The sequence below is a fragment of the Octodon degus genome, unplaced genomic scaffold, assembly GCF_000260255.1.
Source record: "Octodon degus isolate 3935 unplaced genomic scaffold, OctDeg1.0 scaffold00116, whole genome shotgun sequence".
Taxonomy (NCBI): domain Eukaryota; kingdom Metazoa; phylum Chordata; class Mammalia; order Rodentia; family Octodontidae; genus Octodon; species Octodon degus.
In genome coordinates, this window is record NW_004524692.1 from 5,380,980 (window position 1) to 5,397,054 (window position 16,075).

General features: G+C 47.4%; 1 protein-coding gene across 2 annotated transcripts in view; it reads right to left on the reverse strand.

Moving 5' to 3' along the window:
- The window catches only part of Fcgr2a (Fc fragment of IgG receptor IIa), a 36,769-nt gene extending 22,069 nt beyond the window's left edge, over nt 1-14,700 (reverse strand). Inside the window, exons 1-5 of one of the 2 annotated variants that reach the window (XM_023699742.1) lie at nt 14,594-14,700; nt 13,794-13,814; nt 13,337-13,594; nt 6,964-7,218; nt 5,090-5,617 (exon numbers count right to left, since the gene is read on the reverse strand). In XM_023699742.1, coding sequence (XP_023555510.1) covers nt 5,445-5,617; nt 6,964-7,218; nt 13,337-13,594; nt 13,794-13,814; nt 14,594-14,678 — 792 coding nt within the window. In that variant the 5' untranslated portion in view covers nt 14,679-14,700 and the 3' untranslated portion in view covers nt 5,090-5,444. Of the gene's footprint in view, nt 1-5,089; nt 5,618-6,963; nt 7,219-13,336; nt 13,595-13,793; nt 13,815-14,593 lie in introns of those variants that run through there. The other variant, XM_023699743.1, reaches the window with a different exon arrangement.
- Nucleotides 14,701-16,075: the final 1,375 nt, after the last annotated feature.

Sequence of the window (16,075 nt, forward strand, 5' to 3'; positions counted from 1 at the left end):
AGGCTGATGCCGGGAACATGCAAGACCCGGCAGCCGGCTCCATCGCCCAGCTCGGAGGACACGCAATGGCACCTCAACCAAAGCGAGAACGTGTCCTCTGTAAAGCACACAGGATCGCTACGACCACATGGACGCGTGGGCTCCTGTTGACATCGCTCTGTGCTTGCACCACATACAAACAGGTCCCCTTCACTTCATCCTTAACCCCGTGGTGAGGTCAACCCTTCATACCACTCCACCGATGGGAACACACACACCCATCATGGGAACACACACACACACACACACACACACACACACACACTTCCATCACACACTTCCATCATCCATAGGCATGAAGGAATCAGATAACCAGAAAGAAGTTTGTTTGTTTTTTTTTTTTTTTCTTTTTGTTTTTTCCAGAACTGGTGATTGAACTCAGGCCCTTGCACTTGCCAGGCAAGCGCTTATTCTACTGAGCCATCTCCCCAGCCCCAAGGAAGAAGGTAGATAGAGATGGCAGAGGTCCAAGACAGTGAGACAGCCCTTCAGAGGGTGACAGTGTCTAGGTCCCACCATAGAGGACAGCAACATTTCACAGTCCTCAATAACTATGGACCTGGGGACAAAACCCGAAGTTATTCCTTTCTAATGCCCCCACAAGTCTTCAAATATTGGATACCCACCCGTGCATGCACAAATCTTTTGGGAATAGACCATCTGCCTTTATTTTCAACTCTGCCTCTGGAGAATGGGCACAGTGGCACAGGCCTGTATTCCCAGCACTTGCAAGCCTGAGCCAGGGGCATCACCACAAGGCAGAACACAGCCTGGGTTCCATAGTGCATTACACGTATGAGAAGGGTCCTCTCGTGCTGAAGGGCACGTTGACACATGCATTGTTTTCCTGCCAAATGTCCCTCAGATCCCGGGAGTATCCATCGGTGGACATTTTGGAGAGCCTCGTGGGCACTGGCTGTTAGAAACCGGCAGACCTAGGCAGCCACGATGGCCATCGCCTGCGTTCTTCTTGTGGGAGACAGCAGAATCTGCCAACGTTCGAGCTCAGCTTGGGCGATTTCCTGACAGAGTGAGACCCTGACTCCACATGCAGGAAATTGTAGAACGTGAGCGGAAACACGAAGGGTGCGTCTCATCACGTCTTCAGTCGGATGCTAAGTCTAAACACTTAGGTCCAATGGAAGCACTTCAGCCGGACAAGGAGAACAAAACCAGTCCCTGTACCTCTACAGCGTGAGGCAACCCATCAAGATGCGATGGTGCCCGAGAGTCGGGAGCTGAACTTCCCTGGACAAGGAAACTAAGCCCAGAGCAGCAGGCAGTGGACAGTCGAAGAAGTACTGACAAGAGCCAGGAAGCCAGGATGGGGTGAAGCCCTCTGTCGGGTCGGGAAGAAAGAAAATGCCCGAGCAGGGCAGCACATGGGTTGACTCACTTGGCAGGTTGCTGTCCGATGACACCCCTCTGCCTAGCCAGCAAGCCAGGGCTCTGGAGGCCTCTGGTACCTGGTGTTCTCTAGCCGGGAGCAGCCTGTCCGCCTGGCTCACCTCCGGCCCTCCTTGTCTGGGCGCTGGCTTTGCCCCTACCCCGCAGTTGCGGCACCAGGAGAGAGCATGTTTGCTTGGGGGGGGAGGGGAGCTCACGTCCATGAGAGAGTGCGTCTGGCTAAGGCCCCAAAGGGATGAGGGGAGGCCCGCGGAGGCCAGGCTGAGCTCTCTCCTTCCCCCCAACCCCCCCCCACTCCCAACCCCCCCCACACACACACCCAGTGCCCTCTGGTTCTGTGGTGAATCAGGGTTGTGGTTGGGCTCTGGCAGAAAGGAAGCCCAAGACACAGCCCCAAGAGGGGAATCCCGGTGCAGAGCTGCTGAGGGTGCCTGAGACCTGGACGTCTTGTGCGCGTGCGTCGTGCGTGGGGCGGGGCGGAGGACGCACTCGCTCTCTGGACACGCGTGTGCGTGTGTGTTGAAGGGCATGGGGTCGGAGATTTGAGGGGGTGGATGACGATGGGGCGCAACAGCGCGCATGAGGCAGTCAACAGCGAGAGTCTGGTTGGAAGTGTTGATCCGTGGTGGCGGGTGTGCGCTTCCACGAGAGTGCGACCTTCCTCGCTTTGAGAGGCTGAGGGGACGTGTGGGCCGTGAGAAAATGGGAAGAGGTAGAGTGCGGGCGTGTGGGTGCCAGGTGCCCGTGGGTAGGCGTGGAAGACAGGCGGGTGGGAATCTTCAGGAGGAAGACAGAAGACAAGGAACAAGAGGGAATGGCAGAAGGATGGTTGAGGAGAGAGAGCGTAGGATGGGGCTGGGGGGTCCAAGGCGCCATGGTCCCAGTGTGTGGGGAAAAGTGGAGTAGAGCGAGGCCAGGGCAGTGCTGAGGTGTGCTGTGCCTGGAAGGAGCCGAGTGGCCGGCCCCTTGCAGAGTGGAAGGTGAGGTGGAGTTGCTGCAGGCCAGAGGGAGCCTTGCCTTTGAGGCAAGGAAGCCAGAGGGGGCTTGGCATCTTTAACCCATGACAGTTTCTCTCACTTAGCATTTTAAAAGCTTATGGTTATTGTCTGATTCTAAGGAAACTTCTAAGGTTAAAAAGAAAGATACTAAAATGCTGTACTCCTGTGTAGTTGTCTTCTCTAACAGATTAGAACTCAGTGGGATCTGTAAGCCTCTGAACAGGGACAGAGGGTCAGGCTGTGGGGTCAGTTCTCTCCCAGTGTTGCCACAACCAGCTGGCAGTCGGCTGCACAGAAAGTAGCAGTACTGGAAAGGCGATCGGTCCAGGAAAGAAAGGCGATGTTTGAAGTCTCCAGTGAATTCCACAATGGAAAAATCAGACTATCCTTGAGGACAAGGAACCTGTTCCTGAGTTCTGGAAGAGAGAGAAGTCAGGCATAGGAGCCAGAATCCAGAGGGCCTTCAGGAGGGACTTTACCTCAGAGGGAAGACTTGCCTGGCCTGGGGGTCCGTGTCCCGGTGTGTTCAGGGGCTGCCCTGTTGGGACGCTTCCAAAACTCTGCCTGCCTCAGCAGCCTTAAACTTACGCCAGCATCCTGGGATGTCACTTAGCCATAGAGCAGTCATGTACATGTGCACAGCCCGGGGCGTGGTCCAAAGCACGGGACAAATATGCACACATTCTACCTGTTCCGTCTAAAAAGCTGGGGTTAGAGCCCTGAGGCAGGTTTTGAGTGTTCGGAACCTCACAGTTGATAGATTTTTGACTGTGTTGCAGCAGACAAACAGGCAGAAGGAAACAGGGAAAGGGGCTTTATTATAAAGGGAAAGGGGCTTCAATATCTTGGAAGACACGGAGAGTATTTGGGAAGATAAGGAATTCTCTGGATTGGAACAAAGGGAGGCACAGCCTTTTATGACCTTTTGCCAGGGGTGGGCTTTGAGGGGGATGTTTAGATATACCTGAGGAGCTGATTGAGGCCTTCCCTGAGGTAACAGGAAAGGTGAAAGGAAATTGCACCCTGGGCTGGGTTGGAGAAGAAGTGGGGAAATAGTCTCTGGGAAGATGAGCTGTTGTTTTACAGGCTTCGGCCCTATTAGATGACCACCATAATTATTTAGCAATTCATACTAGTGCCAAAACCTATCAATAGTCCTATTTTTAATGTGTTTGTGTTCTCATACTAGGGATGGAACTCCAGGCTCTGGCCCAGGGAAGTTGTTTTATTGCTCAGGCTTGGCTTCGAGTTGTGCGCCTCCTTTTACTCCCAAAGGTCTGGGATTACAGGTAGGCCACACCAGGCCTAGATTCTGTCTTTTCTTTTTCTTTTTTTCTTTCTTTCTTTCTTTCTTTCTTTCTTTCTTTCTTTCTTCCTTCCTTCCTTCCTTCCTTCCTTCCTTCCTTCCTTGCTTTCTTCTTTATTGACTCATCTCTTCACAGAGGTTGAGCTGTAGGGGAGTTTATGTATGCAGTACAAATTTTGTACATACCCTTACACATATCTATTTGTTTTTAGTAGCTTAGTTAGCTTATCTTTTAATAAAATAGACATTAAAGTGATGACTTTACATTGTGAATTGAAGAGATGCTTGTCACCCAATACTGACTACAGAATAAATGCAACCTGTATAATAAGATTTATAGCATGATCCAAACTACCTACTAAGTGGGGGAGGTGGCTCAGTGGAATAAGTGCTCCCCTGGCAAGTGCAAGGACCTGAGTTCAATCCCTGGTTCTGCAAAAAAAAAAAAAAAAAAAAAAAAAAGTAGCAAACTACCTACTAAGATCTGTGGTACCAACTTCCCATATATTTTACAGTTTATTCTTTGTGTCAGCACATATTTATTATACATACCAATAACATTCGTCATAGGGAATTTGTATCTGTACATAGCACATGCTACCTGCGTGTTCTTAATCACGTTATTTCACTTATCTGAGCCACAGCTTCTTTGGTTTTAAAATGAGAGTAGACAGTCTTGCTTTTAGGTTCACAAGGTCTCTGATTTCAAACTTGAATAATCTATTCATTCCACAAACATTTATTTACTGAGTACTATATCATGTGATACTAAACTAGTCATGGAGTATATAACAAATAGAGGCCTCTCCTGAAGCGCATATTCAAACGGGAGAGGGTCACACAAGTAAACATGTAGAACATCAGTTGGGGATAATGTAAAAGGATATCAGGTGGAGAAAACTAGAAGCATGACAAGGAGAATTATACTGAATGACCACGGAGAGCCCACCGACAAGGACGTATCTGAGCAAGGACCTGGATGGTGTAGTCCTGGTCTGATTTCTGTTGCTATAACAAAATATCCAAGAGAAGGTGATTTGTAGACAAAAGAGGTTTCTTTACCCACAGTTCTGGAGGCTGCTCCAAGGCCAGGTGGCCACATCTGCTTGGCTTCTGCGGAAAGCCTCCTGTGCTCCAAATGCAACAAAAAAGTACAACAGCACAGGGGCACTGGGAAGAAAGGAAAGCGCCAAAGTGCCATCGTGGTCAACCTGTTCCCTCAGGAAAAGCATTGATCCACAGGCGAGCTAAGCCCCCAACATTCAACCACCTCCTCCTCAGCCCGGCATCCCACCATGCTGCCCTGAGGACCAAGCTTTAAAATGAGCTCAAACTAGCAGACGTGATGAAGCACGACACAGACACCTGTAAGAAATAGCACGCCTGATGTGGGAAACAGCACAAGCCGTGCTGCAGTACTGCCCATGTGTCTAAAAGAGGACAAGAATGACCAAGAGGAAGCATGACAGAGCAGAAGGAAATGCGATCACAGATACAGGGGGCCAAGACCACACAGCATCCTGCAGCCCCTACACGGACTTGAGCTTTTGCTCTAAGTGTGAGGAAGCTATTTAATGGCTTGAGCAAAGAAGTGATCAGAAAAGGTGATTCCTTAGCTAAAAGTGCTTTCAACAAGAGGCTACCAGAGAAAGGAAAGTGTGGCCACTGACATTATGCCACAGGACGAGGAGTCCTTAGTCTCCAATGTCCTTGCACCATCTGACTTCATTCCTGCAGTCTGTCATTGATCTTCGAAGGTCTCGCTGCACAAAAAAATACAGCCCTGTGTCCACTGCAAACATGAGTCCCATCACCAGACTGAAAATGACTTGGTACCAAGGAGGAGAGTTGGATGAAATTGGCGGACCTAACAGAAAAAGACAAAGGAATAAAGAAAAGGGTGGTCATTAAAGCAGAAATGTGTAATAAACAATGAGGTCCCCAGTAGAGAGCCTTTGTGACTTCATCCATGCCAGGGGCTTAAGATAAAGTCAAGAGCAGGTGGGTGGGTCAGTACATCTTCAAAGGATCTGTTTGTCTCTCTGAATTTCCCCCCAAAACACTAAGTCAGCCTTTCTTAGAGGGTGACTGTGGTGTATCTCTCTGAAGTCAAGACAAAGATATGTGGTTGGGGCCAGGGAGATGGCTCAGTAGAATAAGCACTTCCCTGGTAAGAGCAAGGATTTGAGTTCAATCCCCAGATTCACCAAAAAACAAACAAACAAACAAACAAAAAAACCCAGACAAACAAAGATACACCTCGGCTTAGCAATTGGCATATGAAGCACAGTTTAAGTTTGCTGCTGGGCATGCTGGTGCAGGCCTGTGATCCCAAGGCTCTCTTCAGCTCACTGAAGTGCTAGCCCTACCTGGCACCTTAGTGACCAACTGACAGCTTGACTCAAAATTTCAAAAGGGAGCAGGAGAGAAATGTTATCTCAATGCAGAGATCCCAGGTTCATTCCGCAGAACCCCACAAAGACTTTCTTTACAATAGACTTCTTGGGGCCTTGGGTGTACACCGTGGGTATAAAAAGAAGGAACTGAATAGGCAGTGTGTTCCACATCAGCTTGACTGCAGAAGTCTGCCTTCCAGAAAGCCCCTAAGGTGGCATATGACTCAGGAACTACAGAATCCAGAGACCGCATCAATGGGCCTCCGCTCGCTGCCTCCTCTCGGTCCAGACAGCAGTCTGTCACGAGTAGCTTGTGATGCCTCCTGAAAAGGCATCACAAACATTGCTTAATGCAACATTTCTGAAAAATAGACACAGCTCTGGCTCCTCGTGGGTTCAGAGGGCCTTCCCAAGCTCCCTCAGCTGCTCTGAGCTGCAGTTTGAGCTGAGGCCAAGAGGTCATTAGGCAGGCACAAGCCTCAGAACCCTACAGGTAGAGGGACATGAAACAACAGTGGTTGAAATGAGTGGGAAAAGAGGGAGGGTGATTGTGTCTGACCAATGTACTTGTGGAAAAGAAAAGATGCCTCTGTTAAAACTGAGTGGGTGGCAACCATTCCCATAATCCCTGAGGAACACACTGGGTTAGAGTAGCATACCACACAGCAGCTGGGTCAGTTAGAACTTTGAGGGTTCTGTGGACCTCGGGATGACCACTCAGGAGAATGCCACGTACCAAAGCCTAAAAAGGATCAGCAACCCCTTGTCCACCCAACCTTCCAAGGCCTGAGGCTGCTTCGGTAGCCCTGGTCCCTACCGTGGACAATAATGGTCACCGGCTGTGATGAGTGGGTCATTCTTCCTATGAGTCCTGTGCAGTGGTAACTGCCACTGTCATTGTGGTTTGCCTGTGGGATGGAGAAATTTTTGCTGACAAAGAAGAATTTCTTGGCTATTCCATTATGGTAGAATATGACCTTTGCCAAAGGCTTGTTATTCCAACTGTGACACCGCAACACAATGGCATCCCCTTCCTGGAAAACCAGCTGCAGGGTCTGAAGCACCAGCCAATCTGAAAGACACATAGGGAAAAAAACGTCTAAGGGTGAGATTCCAAGGCCTTTGCAGGAGATCAGGCATATGTGATTCATAGAAGTTAAAAGAATACAGGGCTGGTGTTTTGTTGCAGATGTGAGGTTTTTTTGGTACTGGGCATTGAACCAATGACCTCATGCTTATTAGGCAGGCACTGTGCCACTGAGCTATATCCCCAACCCTTGAACATTCTTTCACAGGGAAAAATGTGATATTATGCCTCTGGGTCCTCTGGAGGATAGGAGTGTCTAGAAGTTCCAAAGATAAAGAACAGATATTTTTAAGTAATTTAGAAGAATTAAAACACTGTAACTACCTAGGGAAATTAGTGAATCTCAGTAACTGTAGAAGGTACTGAGTTGGATCTGAAGCCTTTAATGTCTTATGGATACAGACTTGTTGTCTAGGGATTATTAATTTAATAGTGACTACTGAAAAGCTTTGGGAAGGAGTGAGGTGGCCACCATGGCACTAGCAGCAGTGAAAGTGAAAGCCACTCTACCTTAGTCCACTCAGGCTGCTAGAACAAAGCAGCACACATGGAGCCCATAAACAACCAGCAAAAAATGTGTTTATCACAGTGCTGGAGAGTGGAAAGTTTGAGACCAAGGGGCCAGCAGTTTCTGCATCTGGTAAGGGCGCTCTCCTCAGTTTGTGGAATTGCAACATAGGCCACGTGGCAGAAGTGACAGAAGACATCCGCAAGCTCCTGTGGGTCTCCTTTTGTGAGGAGGGCCGGGGCTCTTCATAAGGAATCTACTCCCAGGATGACTCCGTGCTCATCAAACACGTAAACCCCTTCCCCAAAGGCCCTGCCTGCTCTGCTTTCACCTTGGGGCTTAGGTGCACATATGCATCTTAGAGAATACAGACATCGAAGACCAGGGCTTTGGTGTGTTTACCTACCACTTGGAGAGGCCCTGGGATTGATCTTTAAACATTAAAAAAAAAAAAAAAGTTCAAGATCATTTTCCATAAATTTAAGAAGTTAAGAAATGAAAGCATATCACTACCTGAACTCAGTGTTCAGCTGTAGCTTGGACGCAAGCAGCACTAAAGGAAGTTTTAAAGTTAAAGTTGTTGTAGACAGCTGAAATAGATAGAAATATTATGGGCAGTCAGCCAGGGCCAGGCCCTTATGGAGACCAGATGGCAGACAAGGTGACTTTGCAACTGTGGATACACTTTTCTGCTGTGGGACAGATCTCAAGACAATAGTAAAGAAATGCATGTAGGGGCCAGAGATTTGGCTAAGTAGAATAAATGCTTCCCTGGCAAGTGCAAGGGCCTGAGTTCAAATCCAAGTTCCACAAAAAAAAAAAACGTAAACAAATGCAGTCACATACTTCCCTAGGGATGGGCATCAGGGACTGATATGATAAATAAGTATCAATCACCTTGAAAGAGCCTGAAAGAGTCACTAGCCCAACCCCAATAGGAAGAGACCTTGTTCTGTATTTGTGCCTGCTTGCTAAGTGACTTGCTTTCACATTTGATTCCAATGTAATCAATTTTACCTGAGCGATGATGTTTGCAATCTCATTGGTTGACCATAGTTTTGTTCCACCTCATGGCCACCTAAGCGAGTTCCCATGTTCTCCACAACCTTCAACCCACCACACTGCACATTTTCCTCTATAAAAAAGACCCTGGAAGAGACAGCATCCTGGGAAATATATCCTGCTCAAAACCTCCATTTGTTCCTAAAATTCATTCTTCAGTTTTAGAGAACACGAACTCGTTCTGATACAGGGAGGAAAAACTGGTCGGTGACCTCCAAACCATGTGGGGAACCTCCAAATGACATAGGGAAAAACGATCTCTGGACCTGTCCTGTATGAGTTTGTGTTCTCTAAAACTGAAGAATGAATTTTAGGAACAAACGGAGGTTATGAGCAGAATATATTTATTGAGAGAAAGAAAGCTCCTGTCCCAAGAGAGGGACAGAAGAGGGGGCCAGAGCGGGTAGTTCCCCCAGGAAGTTGTCTCTTGCAGGGAGTTTTATAGAGGAAAACCATGTAGTGAGGCGGGTCTAAGGTGGTGCAAAAGACATGGGAACTCGCTTAGATGGGCATGAGGTGGGACCAAATATGGTCAATCAATGAGATTACAAGCACCATTGCTCAGGTAAAATTGATTAAATCCAGTATCAAATGGGAAAGCAAGTCACGTAGCAAGCGAGCACGAATACGGAACAGGGTCTCTTCCTGTTGGGGGTTGGGCTAGTGACTCATTTGGGCTCTTTCAAGTTGATTGATACTATTTAGGATATCAATCCCTAATGCCCATCCTTAGGGAAGTATGTAGCTGTGTTTCCTCTTTTTGTCTTGGTCTTGAGATGTGGCCCATATGGGAGTGTCTGTCTCTTCCAAGTTGCAAAGTCACCTTGTCTTCCATCTTGTCTCCTTGAGGGCCTGGCCCTGTCTGACTGCCTATAATATTTCTGTCTAACTCGGCTGCCTGCAACAGTTCCAAGTACTTTTTAGGTTGGGTGATCAGTTTTCTCCCTGTATCATTTGGAGGTCATCCACTGGAAAAACTGAGTTTTTCTCCTTGTGTTAAAGTCACTTTTCCTTCCTTGCCAACACTCCCAGCCACCCCCTGTCTTCATTGATGGCAGAGTAATCAGGTACCAAAATTCAGCTATTGTGGAGGAGAATGTACTAATAAATTTATTAAAGAAGAAACTCAAATTGCTCTGTTACAGAAATAAGTATCTCAGTTTGCTCTTAAAATGAAAATTCACTTATGAGACTGATAGGTTATGGCCCTAGTAAGAATTGCTAAATTATGGTGGTCTTCTGATATGGCTGAAGACCTTAAAGCAACTGCTTATCTTCCCAATGACCACTTCCTCTTCCTTCCCCACTCCAGCCCTAGTTACAACTTCCTGTGACCTTTCCTGCCCACACAAGGGAGCCTCCAATCAGCTTCTTATATGTCACTAAACCCGCCCCTCAAACTCCACCCCTGGCAGATGTCCATAAAGTCTCAGGCTCTCTATCTCAGGTCAGAGGATCTGCCCATCTCCCTGCCATCACTGCTGCCATTACTGTTGCCTCTGAAACCTATCAGAGACTAGTATTCTGGATAAGAGAGACAAGATAATATTATTGAGACAGAAGGAAACAAAAATCTAAAGTCAGCATCCTTATTTTGGCTATCATTACCTGTTGCGTTTCCTTGGCTTAAATTCCTTCAACAGAATTATGGGGTTAGATGGTATCTCTCTAGCAACTCTTTCTTTCTTTCTTTCTTTCTTTCTTTCTTTCTTTCTTTCTTTCTAGAAAGGGTCTCACTATGCAGTCCACACTATCCTTGATCTCACTTGTGTAGCCTAGGCTGGCCTTGGACTCACAGTGACCCTTCTACCTCAGCCTTCCAAGTGCTGGATTGTAAGTGTGGGCCACCACACCTGGCTCTCCCAACTCACTGGACTTAAATTTTTGTTATTACTGATTTTACATTTTATTTCTTTATTTTTTAAATGAATAAGGGTTGTTTTCTTATTTATTTATGTGTGTGTGTGTGTGTGGCCAGCTCAGCCCACCAGGGGGCGGGACTGGCTGGTATGTGGTGCTGGGGGATTGAACCCTGGTCCCTGTGCTTTGCTAAGCTTGTTCTTAATAGGTGCTTTAGACCACTGAGCCATGTCACCAGTCCTGATTTTACATTTTAATAATAGAAAGTATCATACCTTTATAGAGATGGAGAGGCACAAAGAACAGAGGTAAGTGGCTAAGATGTCACTGTGTTAGAAGCCATGGGGAGCTACGAAATTGATCAAATGTGTAGGTGAGACTGGGCCTCAGTGCCTAAAGCAAACAAGCTACCTCACTCCTGAGATAAATATCCTGTCTGATTAAGGTCAGCTATTAGTCCCTAGGCAACCTTGTGTCATGTGTTACAAACTTTGCAAAAGTATAAGTAAAGGATCGTTTTGCTGTGCCTGAGTTAGTTAGTCTTGCCAATCAGGTGGACCAGCCACCACCTAACCCAGTTTTTGTCTTGTTCTCTTTTTCATTCCTGCAGCCACATCTCTCTGGGTAGAACTGATTACGATTTCCAACTGATCCCTACATCACTGGGCAGGTTTTTTAGCTTAACCTAGTACTTACTTATTTTGCAGTGCTGGATATCAAATCCAGGGCCTTGTGCATTCTAACTACCAGATCTACCAATGAACATTCAATAGAGTACAACTGACATCATAAAGTGACTCTACCACAAGGATCTGTCTGCTATAGCAGACTTTAAGAAGCTTTAAAAAAAAAAACAGCCTTCTTTATATTAAACAGAAAAGTCTAAGGCATTGGATGTTCCCATGTAGTACCTGCAGGGTTTGTGCACTGAGATACAGATGAAATGAACTACTCATATTTTCAGATGTTGGAGTGGGGTAGAAATAGCGTAGGAGTAGGTTCCTCACAGAATCTGTTAAAGTGAACACTACTTATTTACATAAAACTAAACCAGATCATGTTTTCCCTTTTGTTAGAGCCATCTCATGATTTACAGGGTGGAATAATACTGTTCAGACATGAAAAGAATACAATCCTGTCATTTACAACAGCATGGACAGGTCACTGTGTTAAGTGAAATGAGAGAACTACCTGGGGGGAAAGGCCAGTATTACATAATCCCAAACATACATACAAGGCTTTTTAAAAAGTTCATTTCACCAGACATAATAGTATACACTGGTAATCCGAGAAATGGGGAGGCTGAGGAAGGAGGATCCCCTCAAGTTTAAGGCCAGCCTGGGCTAACAGTGAGACTCTGTCTCAAATAAACCTAAATAAATAAACAAAAATAAAAGGTTGATTTCATAGAAGTTGAGAACAGAATGGTGGTTACCAAATGGGTAGTGAGAGTTGGAGTGGAGGGGAGGGAGACCTGGGAAGAAGTTGGTCAGTGGAGGGCAAATTACAGTTATCTTGGAGCAAGAGGGTTCTGCTGCAATTAGCCATGAGCAAGGCATTCTGCTATGCAGGGGCACAGCGGGATGCCTGTAATGAACCATATACTCCCCAAAGCCAGAAGAGAAGCCTTTGAATGGTTTCTCTATTAAAAAATGACAATGTGTTTGAGGACTTGAATCACGTTTAACCTCATTAAAACATCACACAATATACACTTATATCAAGCCGGTACTTGGCACCACTAATATACACAAGGTTTAGGTATCAGCTGAAAAAAATTCAACTTTCACAAAAAACATCTCATGCACTGTCATCTCGTTGAGGAACAGAAGTCCAAGTCACTGCCACAGGTCATCAGCCTCTGCACCTTGAACCGGATTAGACGCCTGCCTGCCTGCCTCCCTCGGGTAGGCCTGCGGTGCTCCTGCTGAGCCAGCTCTTGGCAGTCACCTCCTCACACCGGGCAGGAGGCTCCCTCCGTGGGCTTTGCAGGCCTCTGCCTCCGACTCCTGCCTCACTGCGGGAGAGCGGGAGCTTCCGCAAAGGAGGGCCCTCCCCCTGCTTCTGTCCCAGCAGCTGCCTGTCTGAGGCCTAGCAGCCCTCTTGCTCAACCAGGCCTGAGGCAAACACAAGTAAAACATGCTGAGGAGCTTCTAAGAAAAGGGGTAGTGAAGAAGGAAGGAGCCGGCGGTGTCGCTGCACACCTGTTGTCCCAGCACTCAGAAAACTGAGACAGGAGGACCTCAAACTGGAGCCTATCTGGGCGAGTTAGCAATTTAGTGAAAACGCGTCTCAAAATAAAAATAAAAATGACTGGGGTAGTAGTTCATTGCAAAGACTTAAAATTCCCAGTATTGAGGGTGGGGGGGAGAAAAAGAGAGAGAGAGAAAAAAAAAGGGGGGGGAGAGAAAAAGAAGGGGAGGGGGGATAGGAGGGAGGAAAGGAAGGGGAGCAAATGGGGAGGGGTGGCGGGAGGGGGAGGAGGAAGGGAGGAAAGAGAAGAAAAAAAGAAGGAAAAGAAAAGGACAGGAAAAGAAACCGAGCACGCAAAACTACATGAAGCAAGTCACTGTGGTGCTTCCCAGAAGTCAGGCAGCCTCCTTTCCTCCCACCATCTGCAGGGTCAGCAGCTTCCCTGCCCTGGTCCTCCCAGCATCCCTGTGTTCTACTGACCAGAAATCACCTCCAGATGCACAGGGTCGCTGAGGCTGGTCCCGCCCATCTGGCACCTGTACTCTCCGCTGTCGTTGCCCTTGGCCGTGAACCTGTAGCTGGGCTGGACCTGGGCGGGGAGGGGGCTCCCGTTGTGGAGCCACCGCGTGGAGCGGTTCCCGGGGCTGTGGGCGCCCTCGCAGGTCAGAGTCACCTGGTCTTCCCGGAGCACCTGGATCCACGGGGGCTCCCGTCTCACCACGGCCTTTGGGAGGTCCGCTGAGAGGCAGAGGGCAGAAAGGAATATGAATAATTAACCTTGGAGAGGTCATGGGTTCCAAAGGAACACGAATAGGGGCACCGCCAGGCTGCACTGAAACCTGATTTGTGGTGTCAGGCCTTACCTTGCAAAGTAAGTACAGTGTCTCACTGTGGGGAAGTGGCACCATCAAAACAAGCAAGCAAAAAGCCAACTCACCAGTTAGTCTTCCTGCAGAAGCTGTAAAAGAGAAGTGGGTGGGTCAACACAGAGCAACAGAAGAAGATAACACAATGAAATTGGCCCTGGTCACACACTCCTGTTATCCCAGCACTCTGCGGGGCTGAGGCAGGGGGATTCCAAGTTGGAGCCCATCCTGGGCAATTTAGCAAGACCATGTCTCATGTTAAATTTCTTTAAAGGGTTGGGGATGTAACTTAGTGCAAAAGTCTGGGTTCAGTCCCCAACACACACACACACACACACACACACACACACACACTGTAGGAGAGAGGCAGCATAGAGGGAAATGACTTGGGTTCCTTCTCTCTCCATGACCCATCCCAAGAGCCTATGTGGCAGACTGTGGCGGTCCATGCCTGTAATCCCAGCTCTCGGGAGGCTCAAGCTGGAGGAGCACTGCAAGTTTGAGACCAGCCTGGGCTACAGAAGGCCCATCTGAACTACAGAGTGAGACTCTATCTCAAAAATAAATAAAAGCTTACTTGCAATTAATATCCTATGCAAATATCCTTTTTTCTTCTCCTCCTTATCTCGGTTCTATGCCCAGTGGCATGGCTACAAAGTAGTATGGATGTTTGGACCCCAGGGAGCTTCTGAGAGATCATGAAAGTATCTCCAACATCTGACCTCAGGAAGCTGTAAGAACTCAGGCCTTGCTCTTCCCTCTGTCTGTCCCCAGCTTCCAGGACCCCCACCTGCTCCCTACAGCACTGTCCCTGGAGTCCAGGTAATAGCAGTGGCTGACATTTCTCTTTGCCCAAACCACCCCCACTCACCCAAGAGCAGCAGAATTGCCAGTGGTTGAAACAGCCATGGGCCGCGAAGATAAACATTCTCGAACATCTGAGTCTTCAAAGTCATCCCAGATCTGGGCCACAGTCCAGTGAGGGTTAGGAGACAAACTTGAAAAAGAGGAAGGAAACTGTTTCGTCTTCTTTACATATGTCATGAATCACCAGATTCTCTTGATGTCAGCAAGTCAAAGAGTGAAGTGTGATTTACGGTAAATCCCTCTGTCTCGTAGCCCCTTTTGTGTTGTGGAAGGAATCTCTGATATACTGCTTCATGGTACAGAGAGCGACCCAGGGGCACCCATGGAAGGAGGGCGGGGGCTGGAGCCGGGTTCTGGGTCTGGGTTCCTCATTGTTCCCTGTTCTACCTCACTGGCCAGTACAGGAAGCTCCACAGAAGCTTCAACTCAGGCATATCTTCTAAATCTTCAACTGGAGAATCAATGTTAAAACAACAAAATAGGGTAATTATCTTCAGAAAATGTTCCATTGAACAAGGTCTTTAAATATAGCACGGGTCAGACTACCCTCCTTCCTCTGCCCTCCACATCTACTAACCTTTGCGTGCATGATACAAATTTGGTAAGAAAGCCACAAAGCAATTTCAAATGCTATTAAAAGAAGGAAAATGTAAGGACATGGTCAGTAGAAGAGGAAATAAAATAGGGCTCTACTTAAGTCTTCTAGTTCATCCAGACTAAAAGGAATTAGAAACAAGCTTTACTAGAGAGATTCTGTTGGGAAGAAACTCAAAAACAAGGATAAAAAATAAAAAAAGAAAAAAAAAAGAAAACAGAGAAAGTCAACAAATAGCCTTTGGATTTGCATGAAACAAGACAGGACACAGAGAAAAAACCAGGTAGCATGTCCTAAGTCACCCCCACCTCTAGCAACATAAAGGGGAAGCAAGGCTGAGGGGGATTGGCTAACTCTAAGTATATACTCCCATCTATGCACTAACATGCACACTTATATGCACTTTGCTTACTCTAGAGTCACTATATTATTCACACTAGGATCATTATAGGCTACAATAGACACCCATGTGCCCCCTTACTAACTCAAAGTTCACTGCGAATAAGGGACCCCCTTGCCAACTAGCCACCCACCCCAGAGATAAGGCCTTAAAAGACACATTAAGAACGAGTAAAAAGTAGACAAAGAAGCTGCACACAGACCACAGAAGCCGCGATGTTAGGAAGAGGTGCCTGGAAGCTGATCCAGTTGCAGCAAGGGCTGGGTGGAGGGAAAGAGTCCCTCACTCTCACGCCCACATAAACACCGCTGAAGACAAAAAGCCCAGGGGTCTTCCTTCTTTCCAGGGCCCCCTACCCTGATTCTTTCTTATCAGGTTAGCTATTTATCTTCTTTCTCCCTCTTTTTCCTCTTTACAAAGAGTTTCTTTTTTTGAACTTTGCCCTTTTAATTTATCATTAGGGCGAGGTAGGATCCCTGGGGGGCTGCTCC